Below are 19730 nucleotides of genomic sequence, written 5' to 3' on the forward strand. Positions count from 1 at the left end.
AACAATCATCAACAGCAAACTGGACAAGACTTGCACCAGTCAACGCTGTCACTGCGTCCGGCTTCCACACCCTGAGACGCTGAGGAAGATCTTCAAATGACTCCCAAGCAAAACCAGAAAAACTGGTACTCACGCCCTAGTCACCAAGAACACCCTCAACATAGGGATCACCAGAAGACTACCTTTCATCAGATAGAACTCACATGCCACCACACCTCATAGAACTACAATGGCTTCCAGTAAACAAACACACTCAATTCAAACTCCTCACACACACATTTAAGGCACTCCACAACGCAGGCCCTACCTACCTGAACAGCTGCAGTTCCTTCCACCATTGTTCCTGACACCCCTGTTTATTACTCCTACTCGCCAACATCTCCCACGTACATAAAACCAGGTCAGAAGGACAAACGTTTTCTTACACCGCTCCTAAAGTGTAAAGTGACCCCCGAATCACATCCGAGCCGCCTCCTCGCTTCTTGGATTCAGCAAGAAGCTGGCTTTTTAATTTACTAACCTACCATAGTAGATACCCTGCAGCTGAAGTGCACTTTACAAATACACATAACATAATACTATATAGTATATTACCAAATGAAAGATGGAGAAGTGGGGTGTGGAGGCCAGCACTTCCAGAAGGTTCCCATTGCAGAAGTTGCCATCTCCCACGTACCCATCACGGCAGGTGCACTGGACATCTGAAAAGCAAAGGAAAAAATACACTTACAGGACTTTAATTCTAGTCTCAGAAAACAAATGGCTGCAATGGCTCCACATTTCTCCGACCCTTGCAAACCAATTGGGAGGGGGACTGTTAATCTGCCCATTTAGTTGGACACCACACATTCCTCAAAGTTGTTCTCTAGCTATAGGAGGCCAGTTAATGGTTTCAATATTTCTGTTGGAATAGGGTCAGCATCTGTTTTCTTGAGTAACAATTGTATGTGGCCAGTCTTGAGGGGAGGGGGTACAATAGCATCTTGAAGTGAGGTGCTCATGTAATACAGCCAAGATTAAGTAAGAGCATCCCTATCTGGTCTTATTGATTGCTTTATCATTGCTCTCAAGTGCGGCAGGAGTAAAGGAGCGCCATTTGGCAGGGATGTTCCTTGGAGTGACAGGTGGCAGTGTTCTTACAGCATTGGGGAGAATTTGGATCTTGCTGGACAAATAGCCAGTGATCTCTTTACATCTGGATTTAGATGCAAGGGAACGCTGTTGTGTTAGGATGCACAAGAGCTGTTTAGGTTGTATTTTCTGTATAGTTTGGAAAGAAGAGGCTTAGTTTTTCACACAAATATCTCGTAGGAGGGACTCTAGGCACAAGTCAAGTAAAGGTTTGATAAAATGGTGCTCTCTTCACTTTTGAATGGTCTTGTAGATATGGGGTGAGTTGAGTAAGGGCTCACTTGTTGCTTCCTTCACCTTCTGAATGTCTCTGACTTTAATCGAGTAAGGGCAGAAGTGAGTCAAATAAGGCTTTTTCGAGATAGTACTTCCTTCACCCTTGAGGGTTTCAGAGGCTTGTGTCAAGTGGGGGGATACTTGAGTCTAGTAAGGCTTTCAAGAGATGGTGCTTCCTTCACCTTTGGAAGGTCTCGAGACTTGAACCAAGTAAGTGTAGACTTGAGTCTAGTAAGACTTTCAAGAGATGGTGCTTCTGTCACCTTTGGAGGGTCTTGTAGGCTTAAACTGAGTATGGGTAGACTTGAGTTCAAATAAGACATTCTCCATTTGGTGCTTCCTTTAACTTTGGAGGGTCTTGTAGTCTTGAATCGGTTAAGGACAGACTTGACTCAAGTAAGGGTTTCACCAGATGGTGCTTCCTTCAACTTTGAAGGATTTCATAGGGATGCATAGAGTAAGGGTATTCTTGACTCAAGTAAGGATTTCAACAAATAGTGCTACCTTCACCTTCGGAGGGTCTTGCAGGCTTGAATCGAGTAAGGGTAGACGATTCTAGTAAGACTTTCAAAAGGTGGCGCTTCTGTAACCTTTAGAGGGTCTTGTAGACATTAATAGAGTATTGGTTGACATGAGTGAAGTGCTTCCTTTACCATCGGAAGGTCTTGCAGACTTGAATCGAGTAAGGGTCGGCTTGAGTCAAGTAAAGCTTTTACCTGATGGTGCTTCCTTCACACCTTTGGAGGGTCTCATAGACTTAAGTTGAGTAAGGATTCCATCAGATGACTGCTTCAACACTGCTGTCATGTGTGACATGAGTTAAGGCTGACCAGGTGGCTGAGATGTTCATTAGAGCTGGTGACATCTTTGCATCTTCATTCCTTACACTGTTAGGTATCACTATTGTTTTAGGCTGCACAAGAGTGCTTTGTTTTTTTCAGTTTTAGTTGAAAGAAACAGTTTAGCATTTTATAGAATTATCTTGTAGGATGGTCTCATAGACATAAGTCGAGTAAGGGTTTGATCAGATGGTGCTTTCTTCACTATGGAGGATCTTGTAGATTTGAGTCCAGTAAGGGTATGATCAGATGACACTTAGGCCCATATTTATACTTTTTTAGCGCCGCATTTGCGCCGCTTTTTGGCGCAAAAGCAGCGCAAACTTACAAAATACAATTGCATTTTGTACGTTTGCGCCGCTTTTGCATAAAAAAATGCCGCAAATACGGTGCTAAAAAAGTATAAATATGGACCTTACTTTGCTTTTGGAGGGTCATATTGACATGAGATGTCTAAAGGGTTCAACAGAGGATGCTCCCTTCACTTTTGGAGGGACTAAGACTCAAGACAAGTAAATATGTCATCAGATGGTGCTTCCTTAATTTTTGCTCATCATTTTATGCCTATTTTTCCTTGGCAAGAAATTGGCGGGGTGCATGCATGCCATTGAATGCTTCAGGGTCAATGGTTTTGAGGTCTCCAGAAGTTATCAAGGCTTTTCACGTTAGACTGTAATGTCAGAAGGAGTGCTTTGGAGCACCAAAGTCCAGGATGGGTGATGGACCAACATAAGTTATGCTTGTGGCGAGAAGAGAACACACTCCATTATCAGAGAGAACAGAGATTTGGGGACACCCTGCCAGCACAATCACACCAGGTGCTAACATATAATAACCGTGCACTTGTGGATGACAGAAGGTTGACCATCTGGCTTTTTACCAGCACAAGAGCACACCGCACATTAATCAGAAGTAGCTCTGCTTGTACAAACAAAGGTTCTCCCAAATGGAAGCAACAGAATCCAAATGTTTTGTTTCTATCACAGTGAAAAGGATCGATTTACAGAAGTGATGCACACAAATCACAAACCACACTTACACACACAGGAATCACCAGAATCAATCTAGTAACTGACCTTTAACCCGGAAGCAGAATGCATCCCACTTCTCAGAAAGATTGCTGCGAGGTCCGTAGTCCACAATGCCAACATGGCCGTCTCCACAACTGGGATTCGGGAATGTTGTGGGATAGCCAGCTGTCCTGTTGTCCATCCAACCAACCAGGCAAAGGTGAAGACCGAACTGTGGGGAGAGCAGAGAGTTGATGAGACAATGATAAGTTAACAGCCGCAGGAGTGGTGACTCACAAACTTGTCAATGCCTGTGTACCACTGATCTATGACGGCAGATTGTGGCAATATCCTGACATAGGGAAGGAACTCGTATGTGCAGATGTAGTGGGGAAAGGATCTGCTGTGTCTGTACCCCTGGGGGCATACAGGAAATGTTGTTGATGGCCCATATGCAGCCAGCAAAAGAGGCTTATAGGTGCAAGCAGCAGAAGAGGATTATTGAGTCATATGATTCATTGTGAACTCATCTGATACTGGCATGTTTCACACGAAAAACCTCTAAGACTGACTCAGGGTCATGTAATTAACTGAGAATCTGTGGACTGTCTTGCAGACGTGATCTACAAAAACCTCTGGGACTGACTCACACCAATGTAACTTACTAAGGAAGTTTGGGTCTAGCTCAAATTCACCTGATCTACTGCGTACAGCTGCAACTGGCTCGCAGTCATGTGATCTACAGACATGGGGGACTCGTTCACAGTCATGTGAACTACAACACCTGTTTTTCACACTTTGCCTCCCCGCACCTCTCTCACTCCAGGACCTACTTAATGGCAGTCGCTGCGCAGTGGGCACGCTGCTGGCATGTCAAAGGCAAGCCCGTCTGCGCCATCCACCATTGGATCACGCCCAGCGCCAGTACCCCTGGTCCTCCCACCATCTGCCACTACATTGCTTACGAGCCCCTGGTCTTTAACACTGAATCCCAAGATTCCAGCTGCATGTCCTCCCCACGCACTGCCAACGAATCTTTTGCCTGCCACTACTATTGCTTCACCTGCCTCATGGGCCCACCTACCCACACAGGACCCAACACCACCACTACACAGAAGACCACCAGCAACCCAGGACTGCTACACTGCATCATGCTCAATGCCCGCTCCATCACCAAACACGCCATGGAAATCTGGGGCACCATCACCACCCTCGCCCCAGATGTCACCTTCATCACAGAAACTTGGCTCCAACCCAGACATCACCACCACCACCCCCAACGGATTCAAGATGATACACAGGGACCGCTCCAACAAGCACAGCGGAGGAATTGCCATAATATTCAAGGAAACCATCCAATGCACCACCATGAATGATGACCCAACGCCTGTCATGGAGCACCTTAACTTCCTTCTACACTTTGATGCCAAGACAACCGTAAGAAGTACTCTTGCATACAGACCACCAGGACCCCACCCAGTTTTCTGTGATGCCATCAGCAACATCATCGCCCCCTCTCGCCATCGACTCTGACAACTACCTGCTGCTCGGCGACCTCAACTTCCACATCGAGGACCCCAAGGACTCCATATCACTACTGGAGAGCTTAAACAACATCAGACTCACCCAGCTCGTCTCCAAACCCACCCATAGAGCCAGACACACCCTTGACACCATTTTCTCCTCCAGCGATAGAACCAAATTCACCCGCACCACAGAACTCTCCTGGGCGGACCACACAATCGTCCACTTCATCTCCAAAACCCAGCATCCCCCCCATACACCACCGCAACTAAGGAAAAGTAACCAAGAGCCAATGGACACAGACTCTTAGCACCACACCACCCAACACATCACCAAACCTCAACCAAACAGTTCACAAATTATCCGCCTGGATCACCAAATGCACCAACAAAGTCGCCCCTCTGAAACCAGCAAAAGCCAACTGATGGTCAAGACAAGCCAGCTGGTACACCCCAGAACAACCAAACGTAACTGTCTTCTACTCAAGAAGTGATGGTCATCTCCAAGGATCCTGCCGACAGAGCTGCATACAAGACATCACTCAGCGACTAGCACAGGTGCATCAAGGAGCCCAAAAGAACAGCCATCACGGCCTGTATCAACACAGAAAGTGTGGGACTGGCTCATAGCCATGTGATCTAAAGACAAAGGGTGGGACTGGCTCATAGAGATGTGATCTAAAGACAAAGGGTGGGACTGGCTCATAGGCATGTGATCTAAAGACAAAGAGTGGGACTGGCTCATAGCCATGTGATCTAAAGACAAAGGGTGGGACTGGCTCATAGGCATGTGATCTAAAGACAAAGGGTGGGACTGGCTCATAGGCATGTGGTCTACAGACAAAGGGTGGGACTGGCTCATAGTCATGTGATCTAAAGACAAAGAGTGGGACTGACTCATAGCCAGGTGATCTAAAGACAAAGGGTGAGACTGACTCATGGCCATGTGATCTAAAGACAAAGGGTGGGACTGACTCATAGCCATGTGATCTAAAGACAAAGGGTGGGACTGGCTCATAGGGATGTGATCCAAAGACAAAGAGTGGGACTGGCTCATAGCCATGTGATCTACAGAAAGTGTGGGACTGGCTCATAGGCATGTGATCTAAAGACAAAGGGTGGGACTGGTTCATAGGCATGTGATCTAAAGACAAAGGGTGGGACTGGCTCATAGGGATGTGATCTAAAGACAAAGGGTGGAACTGGCTGATAGCCATGTTATCTACAAACAAAGTGTGGCACAGACTCCTAGCCATGTGATCTATAGACATGTGGAACTGGCTAACAGGTGAACTACAGACTACATGTGGGAACTTACTTTCAGTCATGTGATCTACAGACGTGGAACTGACTCTCGGTCATGTGACATACTAAGGACCTGTGGAACGTACGGTATGAAATCTAATGACAACACAGGAGACTGGGTCACAGTGACGTAATTTCTCACAGGCAAGGAACTTCAAGGAATGTTTCACAGTCAAATGATCTGCGAAGAACCTTTGTGACTGGCTGAGAGAGAGTTTGCGATTTACTGACAGTATAGTAGACTGGATCACTTGAGGTGTGCTGACAATGTGACACCTTTTTATGAGGCATTGTCAGTGTGCCTCCTGATGGCTTCTTTGCGCCTGTGTCCATAACACGGCGCAGGGCAGAGGCAAAGAGATCCCACCATTTGCATGGTGCCACACCCCCATTCAAATGAGGAATCACCCTCTCATGACAGCACTGGTGCTACACATCCACGAGCAGTATCATTATTACAGAATTGGGCGCACAAGCGTCTGAGGCCTCTTCTTTAATAACAAAGTGCTCTTGGGGCACGTAAGGCAGGCGCAAACATCCATTGCTCCTCTAGGGCACTTTGCGTGATACGGCCCCTGGTGTACTTCACAAACACTTAAAATAAAGGTTTTAATTAGTTGCAATTCCCACCTTTTAGAATCTAGGAAACGCTAGTGAAGCTGGGCTTCAAGCATAGAAGGAAAGTTCGCATCCGCTAAAACTGCGAAACAACTGAACTGGTGTTGAATCAGAAAATAAGACTTCTTGGGATTTTGGTTTGAGGTACATGTATACCTTTAAAATAAATTATGTCTCTGATAAATGAATACAGTACTTTTGCCGTTTATTAATTGAATAGGCAATGTTTATTTAATAGTTTTTTATGTAGAACTCTTCGTTCCAGGTTTGGGATCGCAGTTTCAAATTAAGAAACTGTTTTTAATATTATACTTTAGCACCCGGACAAACTGGGAGCAAGGCCTGGGAAGGTTTTCATAAAATAAAGAGTTAAAAAAAGACAAAATTTCACTTCAATTCTGTATCTGGTTTACGTGATGTCAATGATACTCTACAGCAGTGGTCTCCAAACATTTTAATGCCGCCCCCTCCCCCAACAGCTGAAAAATAAGAATCATTGGGCCCCCCTCAAGACTTTTTCACAATTATTTTATAAAGATGGCAATGTTTAAATGTGTTCAGACCTATTTAAACATTGCTGTTAAGTACTGTTACCTTTTTTTTAAATGCAATAACATGCTTCTGCTTAAAACTAAGCCCTGTTATCTGTATGATCCTTCTTTTGGCCAGAGCCTTTTTCCCCCCTGTGATCACTTGAGGCCCACCTAAGAGGGCCCTCCCCCCAGTTTGAAGACCTCTGCTCTACAGGGAATTTGTGTCTTTCTTTCAAGTAGTTTATTTGTTACTCTGAGACAGTTTATTTGTTATTTTGAAGCTGTCTATTTCTTACTTGGAAGCAGTGTATTTGTTACTTTGAAGCAGTGTGTTTGTTACTCTGAAGCAGTGCATTTGTTACTTTGAAGCAGTGTATGTGTTACTCTGAAATTGTGTATTTGTTACTTTGAAGCTGTGTATTTGTTACTCAGAAGCAGTGCATTTGTTACTTGGTAGTAGTGTATTTGTTACTTGGAAGCAGTGTATTTGTTACTTGGAAGCAGTGTATTTGTTACTTGGAAGCAGTGCATTTGTTACTTTCAATCTGTGTATTTGTTACCCCATAGCAGTGTATTTATTACTTTAAAGCTATGTATTTGTTACTTCGGAGTTGTGTAATTTGTACTTTAAATCTTTGTTACTTTGAATCTGTGTATTTCTTACTTTGAACAAGTGTATTTGTTACTCTGAAGCAGTGTATTTTTTACTTTGAAGCAGTGAGTTTCTTACTTTAAAGCAGTGAGTTTCTTACTTTGAAGAAGTGTATTTGTTACTTTGATGCGCTGTGCTTATTACTCTGAACCAGTGTATTTGTTATTTTGAAGCAGTGTATTTGTTACTTTGAAGCAGTGTATTTGTTACTTTGAACCTCTGTATTTCTTACTTTGACGCAGTGTATTTGTTATTTTGAAGCAGTGCATTTGTTACTTTGAAGCAGTGTATTTGTTACTCTGAAGCAGTGTAATTCTTACTTTAAATATGTGTATTTGTTACTCTGAAGCAGTGTATTTGTTACTCTGAAGCAGTGTATTTGTTACTTTGAAGCAGTGTTTTTATTACTTTGAAGCAGTGTATTTGTTACTCTGAAGCAGTGTATTTGTTACTTTGCAGCAGTGTATTTGTTACTTTGAAGCTCTGTATTTGTTACTCTGAAGCAGTGTAATTCTTACTTTAAATATGTGTATTTGTTACTTTGAAGCAGTGTTTTTATTACTTTGAAGCAGTGTATTTGTTACTCTGAAGCAGTGTATTTGTTACTCTGAAGCAGTGTATTTGTTACTCTGAAGCAGTGTATTTGTTACTTTGAAGCTCTGTATTTGTTACTCTGAAGCAGTGTAATTCTTACTTTAAATATGTGTATTTGTTACTCTGAAGCAGTGTGTTTGTTACTTTGAAGCAGTGTATTTGTTACTCGGAAACAGTGTATTTGTTACTTTGAAACAGTGTATATGTTACTTTGAAGTTCTGTATTTGTTACTCTTAAGCAGTGTATTTGTTACTCTGAAGCAGTGTATTTGTTACTCTAAAGGAGTGTATTTGTTACTCTGAAGCAGTGTATTTGTTACTTTGAAGCAGTGTATTTGTTACTTTGGAGCAGTGTATTTGTTACTTTGAATTAGCGTATTTGTTACTCTGAAGCAGTGTATTTGTTACTCTGAAGCAGGGTATTTGTTACTCTGAAGCAGGGTATTTGTTACTCTGAAGCAGTGTGTTTGTTATTTTGAAGCAGTGTGTTTGTTACTCGGAAACAGTGTATTTGTTACTTTGAATTAGTGCATTTGTTACTCTGAAGCAGTGTATTTGTCACTCTAAAGGATTGTATTTGTTAATTTGAAGTTCTGTATTTGTTACTCTGAAGCAGTGTATTCGTTTCTCTAAAGGAGTGTATTTGTTACTCTGAAGCGCAGTATTTGTTACTCTGAAGCAGTGTGTTTGTTATTTTGAAGCAGTGTATTTGTTACTCGGAAACAGTGTATTTGTTACTTTGAAGTTCTGTATTTGTTACTCTGAAGCAGTGTATGTGTTACTTTGAAGCAGTGTATTTGTTACTCTGAAGCAGTGTATTCGTTTCTCTAAAGGAATGTATTTGTTACTCTGAAGCACAGTATTTGTTACTCTGAAGCAGTGTGTTTGTTATTTTGAAGCAGTGTATTTGTTACTCGGAAACAGTGTATTTGTTACTTTGAATTAGTGTATTTGTTACTCTGAAGCAGTGTATTTGTTACTCTGAAACAGTGTATTTGTTACTTTGAAGTTCTGTATCTGTTACTCCGAAGCAGTGCATTTGTTATTCCGAAGCAGTGTATTTGTTACTTTGAAGTAGTGTATTTGTTAATTTTAAGCAGTGTATTTGTTACTCTGAAGCAGTGTATTTGTTACTTTGAAGTAGTGTATTTGTTAATTTTAAGCAGTGTATTTGTTACTTTTAAGCAGTGTGTTTGTTACTCTGAAGCAGTGTATTTCTTACTTTGAAGCTCTGTATTTCTTACTTTGAAGCAGTGTATTTGTTACTTTGAAGCTCTGTATTTGTTTCTCTTGAGCAGTGTATTTGTTACTCTGAAGCAGTGTATTTCTTAATTTGAAGCTGTGTGTTTGTTACTTTGAAGCAGTGTATTTCTTACTTTATAGCTCTGTATTTCTTACTTTGAAGCAGTGTATTTGTTACTCTGAAGCAGTGTGTTTGTTATTTCAGCAAGTGTATCCGTTACTCTGTTTGCTTTATTCATAATGGAAAGCATGTTGGATGGAATGTTTTGATTAATGCTCTCTGTGCTGATGAGATATTAGGCAAAATAAGTCAAGGGAAGGTCTGCAAAAAATGTAGATCACTGTAGACTGTCTTTGTATTGATATGAAGTACATGATTACGGATGTGAAGGCATAGCTGTAATTCTAATCTTTTAAAATGCATCACCTAATGGGGAAGCAGTTTATACATTTCTTGCATACTGCTTACACAATAAAGATACAAGGAGAAAAAGCACAAATACATTCAGCCTTCACTTTATGTTCAATACATTAGCAGTTACTACCAAAACACAATCACTAGCCAGACCTACTGGCTTTATCAATGCTGCCTCATGCAAGTGATGAGGACTGCTCCTTGACTGTACCTGCTGTGCTGCAGACAGCTGCTGAAAAGTCGCCAGGGTGGCGCCCTCCGCCGCACAGCCTTCTTCCGCCTCCTCATACGTCAAGCTGTACTTCCCCTGTCTGGACTGCAGATGGAAAACCCCTGCTGTCTTTTCTGGAAAAGAATTTCAAGACATAGAATCTGGTCAGAGGAGTTATCCAGATTGACCACAAGTAGATACAAACGCCAAGTAGAATACATCATCTATTTAATTTCACTGGAGATGCCAACATATCATCGAAGGCTACTAAAATCCAATAATAATTTTAAAAATGCCAAAAGTCAATTGCTTTGGCCAATGTCATTCTTCATCGATATTTCTTCTTGCTGCACATTCCTCATCTGGAAGCCCCTCGAGATCGAAAGTGAATCCTGGACCTAGAATTATTACCAATAATTCACCATCCCACTTGTAGGTTGCACCACCTGTGACATCATTTCTAAAGTATTGCTGCCGGAAATGACCTCCCGGCTCCATACCGGCACCACTGTCACTTCTATTTGATTTCTACTCCCCCAGCACATCACAGAGGACAGAAAAAAGCACAACCCAAACCATTAACTAATCAGGAACAATAACACTGAAACCTGAAGCCCCTGACCGGAGGAGAGGGTGAGGCTTCTTAGGATGGTTTGTTTTCAGTTGTAGTTTTATCAGCCATTCGTCTAGGTATGGGAACACATGGAGAGTCTGTGGATGAGCGCAGGCCCTCCCCTCCATCACCAATGTGAGGATGAATTGGAGGACTGAACACGGAAGGAGACCACCTCCCTTCTGAATCTGAGGACCTTCAGTTGCATCTGAGAACAGATATTGATATTCAAATCAACCTCAAGTCAAGAATCAAAGGGATTGTGGACTCTGCGCCTCATTGACCATTTTATGTTTCTGCTTTTTGGGAAACCAAAGATGTAAAATAGGCTGCAGCCTATCACGCTTCCTGGGAACCAGGGAGTACTTGGAGTAGCATGCGTTTCCCCTTTGGGACATTGGGCCTTCTCTACAGGACTTTTCTTCGTCAAGGACAGCGCTGCGTTCATAAACATGTTTGAGGAGGTTAAGAGGCAACTTGTGGCACCCTTGACAAAAGAATAGACCTCCTTAACAGATAATTTTGTGGACCTACTGGTACGGAGTGTCCCCCTTCACAGAAACCACAGAGCCAATTCTTACAGTGGAGTATTTCACACCTTGAGACAACTTTGGCTCCAGTGTGTATTACCTCAAGGTATCACGCACCAGTTGTACTGACCTGTCCATGACTGAGTCAGTGGTTTGCTGCAGTTCCCCCCTGGGTCTATCTACCTGGGGCTAGAGAACAAAAAGTAGAAGATTGCAGTGTATATTGTTACTAAACTTTGTTATCATCCTTTTTTAAGCGTTCTCTTTTTTGTGATCCTCAAAACCTGCATTCACTACAATGCATTTCAATGGGGTGCTATCATATAAATTGGTCCCAAGATGGCTGCCAGCACTTCCTGGTTGAAGTGCTGACAGCCAATCAGATCTCACCATGAAATCTGTGCTTAGGTTCCATTCAGATATACACATTTATTTTACCTTTATTTTTTTTAAACCATTATTTTCCATTTTTTTGCATAGACAAACATACAGCAGAGTACAGATGATCAAAAACATACTTTTTCAGTCAAAGACAGTGGAAGAATATCAAGAGGCCTGTATCAATAATGTGATTCGTCGTTCTCCCACCAGGGTTCGGCTCCCCCCACATTTTGGAAACCTTAAGTTTGGGCCGGTCTATGAGGTAACTATCCCCCCGTAATTCCATCCTCCCTATTGTCCGACATATCGTCTTAATCAGTCGGATGTGCTGAAAGAGTGTCACATAGTTCCCTCCTAACCACCAGGTCCCCGCCCACTTTGTCATCCCATCTACTCAATTTGATATGAAGTTCTTTCCACTAGGGCACATTCCTTAATGTCACTGTGTCAACATTGTATATCTGGTGCTCTTGTCCCCATCCAGGAGATGGCGACCCGGCACCTCACAACCACTAGCACCAATTGCAGAAATTTGAACACCATCTTTTGACCTCTCGGGCACCAAACGTTCCCCAGCAGGCAGCGTGATGGCGCAAGGCTAGTGGAATGCTCGCAGTCCTTTTCAAGTCCATTACCACAAGTTCGAGTACTTATACGCCTCCCGGCATTCCCACGCTAAGTGCAAGAATTCCGCGTCACCATCCCCACCCAGAAGAATGGGAGGCGGACATCCTATGGAAGTTTCTGGGCGTGAGGTAAGACCGGTGCAGGAAATTATAGTGGATTAACTTGATCCGGACATTGCAGGAGACCGCGTGGGTAAAGGAATTAATATGTGCCCAGTCCACTTCCCCTAGCTGCCCTTCCAGGTCACGATCCCAGGCGGCCCGATTCTTTTTCCTTTAATATTTCAAACACTACTGAATGGATTTAAACCAAATAACAAAAAGCACTCTTTGTGGGCGAAGATCTAGCTTTCTGGCAAATTCGGTGTAATTCTGTCCAGTGGTTCCGGCTGTAGTCGTGTCTAAAAATCCCCATCGAAAATGCATGGGTAAAAAGTGTTTGGGACCCCCCTCCCCTTTTTTCTCGGCCCCTGCTTCAGCAATCAACCCAAACCTTTCAAGACAGCAGTTGAAGTCAGTGGCAAGCCAGTTTGGAAAATTTCAATGGGATTCGTCAAGCAGCACCAAAGCTATTAACAAAATAAAAACCGTTTCACCTGTGGAAACCAGGTCTGAGAGCGAGTGAGTTATCCCAATGCAGACACTTTAAACAACAGCCCAGCCATGTAACTGGGTGGTATCCATCACCTGCTAATATGGTGAGCCTGGGACTGAGATTTCTGCTCCTGTCACAGTCAGTCTCAGACTGAACCCCAAAAACATGAACTCTTACTCCCAGGGCTCCAGCTAACTGTTTGCAAAGCAGCCTGCAAGCATTCAACAAAGATCTACAACACTTCTTCTTTGAGAGACATCTGTGCTTTCTTGGTGCCTCTACATCACGCTCAGGTAGACCTGTGGTTCTAGGTCTGCGGATCCTCGTCTTTGAGAGACATCTGTGATCTCTCAGTGCCTCTACATCATGTCCTGGGGTTCTAGGTCTGCGGATCCTCTTCTTTGAGAGATCTGTGATCTCTCATTGCCTCTACATCATGTCCTGGGGTTCTAGGTCCGCGGATCCTCTTCTTTGAGAGACATCTGTGCTGTCTCGGTGCCTCTACATCATGCTCAGGTGAACATGGGATTCTAGGTCTGTGGTTCCTCTTCTTTGAGAGACATCTGTGATCTCTCAGTGTCTCTACATCATGCTCAGGTGTCCCTGGGGTTCTAGGTCTGCGGATCCTCTTCTTTGAGAGACATCTGTGATCTGTCAGTGTCTCTACATCATGCTCAGGTGGACCTGACGTTTCAGGTCTGCGGATCCTCTTCTTTGAAAGACATCTGTGGTCTCTGGATGTCTCTAGATCATGTCCTGGGGTTCTAGGTCTGCGGATCCTCTTCTTTGAGAGACATCTGTGGTCTCTCAATGCTCTAGATCATGTCCTGGGGTTCTAGGTCTGCGGATCCTCTTCTTTGAGAGACATCTGTGGTCTCTCAATGCTCTAGATCATGTCCTGGGGTTCTAGGTCTGCGGATCCTCTTCTTTGAGAGACATCTGTGCTTTCTTGGTGCCTCTACATCACGCTCAGGTAGACCTGTGGTTCTAGGTCTGCGGATCCTTGTCTTTGAGAGACATCTGTGATCTCTCAGTGCCTCTACATCATGTCCTGGGGTTCTAGGTCTGCGGATCCTCTTCTTTGAGAGATCTGTGATCTCTCATTGCCTCTACATCATGTCCAGGGGTTCTAGGTCCGCGGATCCTCTTCTTTGAGAGACATCTGTGCTGTCTCGGTGCCTCTACATCATGCTCAGGTGAACATGGGATTCTAGGTCTGTGGTTCCTCTTCTTTGAGAGACATCTGTGATCTCTCAGTGTCTCTACATCATGCTCAGGTGTCCCTGGGGTTCTAGGTCTGCGGATCCTCTTCTTTGAGAGACATCTGTGATCTGTCAGTGTCTCTACATCATGCTCAGGTGGACCTGGCGTTTCAGGTCTGCGGATCCTCTTCTTTGAAAGACATCTGTGGTCTCTGGATGTCTCTAGATCATGTCCTGGGGTTCTAGGTCTGCGGATCCTCTTCTTTGAGAGACATCTGTGGTCTCTCAATGCTCTAGATCATGTCCTGGGATTCTAGGTCTGCGGATCCACTTCTTTGAGAGACATCTGTGCTCTGTCAGTGTCTCTACATCATACTCAGGTGGACCTGGTGTTTCAGGTCTGCGGATCCTCTTCTTTGAAAGACATCTGTGGTCTCTCAATGTCTCTAGATTATGCCCTGGGATTCTAGGTCTGCACATCCTCTTCTTTGAGAGACATCTGTGGTCTCTCAATGTCTCTAGATCATGCCCTGGGATTCTAGGTCTGCACATCCTCTTCTTTGAGAGACATCTGTGGTCTCTCAATGTCTCTAGATCATGTCCTGGGATTCTAGGTCTGCGGATCCTCTTCTTTGAGAGACATCTGTGATCTATGTTTCTCTACATCATGTCCTGGGGTTCTAGGTCTGCGGATCCTCTTCTTTGAGAGACATCTGTGCTGTCTTGGTGCCTCTACATCATGCTCAGGTGAACCTGGGATTCTAGGTCTGTAGTTCCTCTTCTTTGAGAGACATCTGTGATCTCTCAGTGTCTCTACATCATGCTCAGGTGAACCTGGGATTCTAGGTCTGCGGATCCTCTTCTTTGAGAGACATCTGTGATCTATGTGTCTCTACATCATGTCGTGGGGTTCTAGGTCTGTGGATCCTCTTCTTTGAGAGACATCTGTGCTGTTTCGGTGCCTCTACATCATGCTCAGGTGAACCTGGGATTCTAGATCTGTGGTTCCTCTTCTTTGAGAGACATCTTGTGATCTCTCAGTGTCTTTACGTCGTGCTCAGGTGTCTCTGGGGTTCTAGGTCTACGGATCCTCTTCTTTGAGAGACATCTTTGATCTCTCAATGTCTATAGATCATGTCCTGGGGTTCTAGGTCTGCGGATACTCTTCTTTGAAGGACATCTGTGCTGTCTCGGTGCCTCTACATCATGTCCTGGGGTTCTAGGTCTGTGCTTCCTCTTCTTAGAGAGACATCTGTGCTGTCTCAGTGCCTCTACATCATGCTCAGGTGGACCTCTTGTTCTAGGTCTGTGGATCCTCTTCTATGAGAGACATCTGTACTGTCTCGGTGCCTCTACATCATGCTCAGGTGGACCTGGGGTTTTACGTCTGCGGGTCATGTTCTTTGACAGACATCTGTGCTGTCTCGGTGCCTCTACATCATGCTCAGGTGGACCTGGGGTTTTACGTCTGCGGTTCATGTTCTCTGACAGACATCTGTGCTGTCTCGGTGCCTCTACATCATGCTCAGGTGGACCTCTGGTTCTAGGTCTGTGGATTCTCTTCTATGAGAGACATCTGTACGGTCTTGGTGCCTCTACATCATGCTCAGGTGGACCTGGGGTTTTTACATCTGCGGTTCATGTTCTTTGACAGACATCTGTGCTGTCTCCGTGCCTCTACATCATGCTCAGGTGGACCTCTGGTTCTAGGTCTGTGGATCCTCTTCTATGAGAGACATCTGTACTGTCTCGCTGCCTCTACATCATGCTCAGGTGAACCTGGGATTCTAGGTCTGTGGTTCTTTGAGAGACATCTGTGATGTATGTGTCTCTACATCATGTCCTGGGGTTCTAGGTCTGCGGATCCTCTTCTTTGAGAGACATCTGTGATCTCTCAGTGCCTCTACATCATGTCCTGGGGTTCTAGGTCTGTGGTTCCTCTTCTTTGAGAGACATCTGTGATCTCTCAGTGCCTCTACATATTGTCTTGGGGATCTAGGTCTGCGGATCCTCTTCTTTGAGAGACATTTGTGATTTCTCAGTGTCTCTACATCATGCCCAAGAGGACCTGTGGGTCTAGGTCTATGGATCCTTGTCTTTGAGAGACATCTGTGATATGTCAGTGTCTCTACATCATGCTCAGGTGGACCTGGCGTTCCTGGCCTGCGGTTCCACTTCTTTAAGAGACATCTGCGATCCCTCAGTGCCTCTACATCATGTCCTGCGGTTCTAGGTCTGTGGATCCTCTTCTTTGAAAGAGATCTGTGATCTCTCAGTGTCTCTACATCATGCTGAGGTGGACCTGTGGTTCTAGGTCTATGGATCCTCATCTGTGAGACATCTGTGATCTGTCAGTGTCTTTACATCATGCTCAGGTGGGCCTGGCGTTTCAGGTCTGTGGATCAGTGCCCCTAGATCATGTCCTGGGGTTCAGATTCTGCGGTTCCTCATAACGCTCATTCTCTGAATATACTATCTAAAGTTACTATGCACCCTCTGTTTGTACCTTGCTGACATTTTCGTAAACACCTCTATTCCACCCTCTAAAGCCATGCACACCCTCCCTACCCCTGTACAACCCACTGCCACCCCCTTGGGAGTGGAACTGCAAGTAAACAAGAGTACTGAGGGACATGAGGTTAAAGAACCCTCCCAGTCACACAGAAGTAGAGAGTAGAGCACCTTGGTAGTGCAGGTCAGCACAGACAGCTTCGGCGTGGCAGCCTCCATTCGCTTCCAGGCATCGGTCCAGAGGCGGCTCGGCTTTCGGCAGACACTGGATCCCAGTGCCCACATAGCCTTCTCGGCACTCGCACCGCCGACTGTTCTGCAGGGAGAATATTCACTTTAATACACGCTTACTTTAAATAGTACATATATTGAGGCATTCTCATAACACACTACGGATGAATCCATGTACCAAAAGCTGTTGAGTTTGGAGGAGTCTACAAAGGATGTGCACAGGGACCCTGACATGTACTAACAGCCAGCCGAACAATACCATAGCATGGAGACAGGAAGGGGTGTGCACAGGGACCCAGACTTCCACTAACACCCCTCCTTACAATAACACAGCATGGAGACAAGAAGGGGTGTGCACAGGTACCCCGGCTTGTACTCACAACCATCCTTACAATAACACAGTATGGAGACAAAAAGGGGTGTGCACAGGGACCCAGACTTGTACTCACACCCATCCTTACAATAACACAGCATGGAGACAAGAAGGGGTGTGCACAGGTACCCAGACTTCCACTCACACCTATCATTACAATACCACAGCATGGAGACAAGAGGGGGTGCGCACGGGGACCCAGACTTCTACTAACACCCCTCCTTACAATATCACAGCATGGAGACAAGAAAGGGTGCGAGCAGGGACCCAGACTTCTACTCACACCCATCCTTACAATAACACAGCATGGAGACAGGAAGGGGTGTGCACAGGGACCCAGACTTGTACCAACACCCATCCTTACAATAACGCAGCATGGAGACAAGAAGGGGTGTGCACAGGGACCAAGACTTGTACTAACACCCCTCCTTACAATATCACAGCATGGAGACAGGAAGGGGTGTGCACAGGGACCCAGACTTGTACTCACACACATCCTTCCAATAACACAGCACGGAGACAAGAAGAGGTGTGCATAGGGACCCAGACTTGTACCAAAACCCATCCTTACAATAACACAGCATGGAGACAAGAAGGGGCGTGCACAGGGACCCAGACTTGTACTCACACCCGTCCTTACAATAACACAGCATGGAGACAGGAAGGGGTGTGCATAGGGACCCAGACTTTTACCAACACCCATCCTTACAATAACACAGAATGGAGACAAGAAGGGGTGTGCATAGGGATCCAGACTTCTACTCACACCCATCCTTACAATAACACAGCATGGAGACAAGAAGGGGTGCGCACAGGGACCCACACTTCCACTCACACCCATCCTTACAATACCACAGCATGGAGACAAGAAGGGGTGTGCACAGGGACCAAGACCTGTACTAACACCCATCCTTACAATAACACAGCATGGAGACAAGAAGGGGTGCGCACAGGGACCCACACTTCCACTCACACCCATCCTTACAATACCACAGCATGGAAACAAGAAGGGGTGTGCACAGGGACCCAGACTTGTACTCACACACATCCGTACAGTAACACAGCACGGAGACAACAAGGGGTGTGCACAGGGACCCAGACTTGTACTCACCCCCATCCTTACAATAACACAGCATGGAGGCAGGAAGGGGTGTGCACAGGGACCCCGGCTTGTACTCACACCTATCCATACAGTAACACAGCACGGAGGCAGGAAGGGGTGTGCACAAGGACCCAGACTTGTACTAACACCCATCCCTGCAATAACAAAGCATGGAGACAGGAAGGGGTGTGCACAGGGACCCAGACTTGTACTAACACCCATCCCTGCAATAACAAAGCATGGATACAGGAAGGGGTGTGCACAGGGACCCAGACTTGTACTCACACACATCCATACAGTAACACAGCATGGAGGCAGGAAGGGGTGTGCACAGGGACCCAGACTTGTACTAACACCCATCCCTGCAATAACACCTCATGGAGACAAGAAGGGGTGTGCACAGTGATCCAGACTTGTACCAACACCCATCCTTACAATAACACAGCATGGAGGCAGGAAGGGGTGTGCACAGGGACCCAGACTTTTACCAACACACATCCTTACAATAACGCAGCATGGAGACAAGAAGGGGTGTGCACAGGGACCCAGAATTGCACTCACACCCATCCTTACAATAACACAGCATGGAGACAAGAAGGGGTGTCAACAGGGACCCAGACTTGCGCTCACACCCATCCTTACAATAACACAGCATGTGGACAAGAAGGGGTGTGCATAGGGACCCAGACTTGTACTAACACCCATCCTTCAAATAACACAACACGGAGACAAGAAGGGGTGTGCACAGGGACCAAGACTTGTACTGACACCCATCCTTACAATAACACAGCATGGAGACAAGAAATGGTGCGCACAGGAACCCAGACTTGTACTCACACCCCTCCTTACAATAACACAGCATGGAGACAGGAAGGGGTGTGCACAGGGACCCAGACTTGTACTCACACCCCTCCTTACAATAACACAGCATGGAGACAAGAAGGGGTGTGCACAGGAACCCAGCCTTGTACTCACACCCCTCCTTACAATAACACAGCATGGAGACAGGAAGGGGTGTGCACAGGGACCCAGACTTGTACTCACACCCATCCTTACAATAACACAGCATGGAGACAGGAAGGGGTGTGCACAGGGACCCAGACTTGTACTCACACACATCCTTACAACAACACAGCATGGAAACAAGACTGGGTGTGCATAGGGACCCAGACTTGCACTCACACCCATCCTTACAATAACACAGCATGGAGACAAGA

At 45.3% G+C, this 19730-nt stretch overlaps 1 protein-coding gene across 2 annotated transcripts in view; it reads right to left on the reverse strand.

Moving 5' to 3' along the window:
• Window positions 1-19730, reverse strand: part of STAB1 (stabilin 1) — an 829863-nt gene that overhangs the window by 71410 nt on the left and 738723 nt on the right. For both annotated transcript variants that reach the window (XM_069206091.1, XM_069206090.1), the window contains exons 61-64: window positions 16979-17123; window positions 10350-10483; window positions 3323-3488; window positions 595-701 (exon numbers count right to left, since the gene is read on the reverse strand). In XM_069206091.1, the coding sequence (XP_069062192.1) occupies window positions 595-701; window positions 3323-3488; window positions 10350-10483; window positions 16979-17123 (552 nt within the window). The remainder of the gene's footprint in view (window positions 1-594; window positions 702-3322; window positions 3489-10349; window positions 10484-16978; window positions 17124-19730) is intronic.

Source organism: Pleurodeles waltl, chromosome 9 (assembly GCF_031143425.1).
Source record: "Pleurodeles waltl isolate 20211129_DDA chromosome 9, aPleWal1.hap1.20221129, whole genome shotgun sequence".
Lineage (NCBI taxonomy): Eukaryota > Metazoa > Chordata > Amphibia > Caudata > Salamandridae > Pleurodeles > Pleurodeles waltl.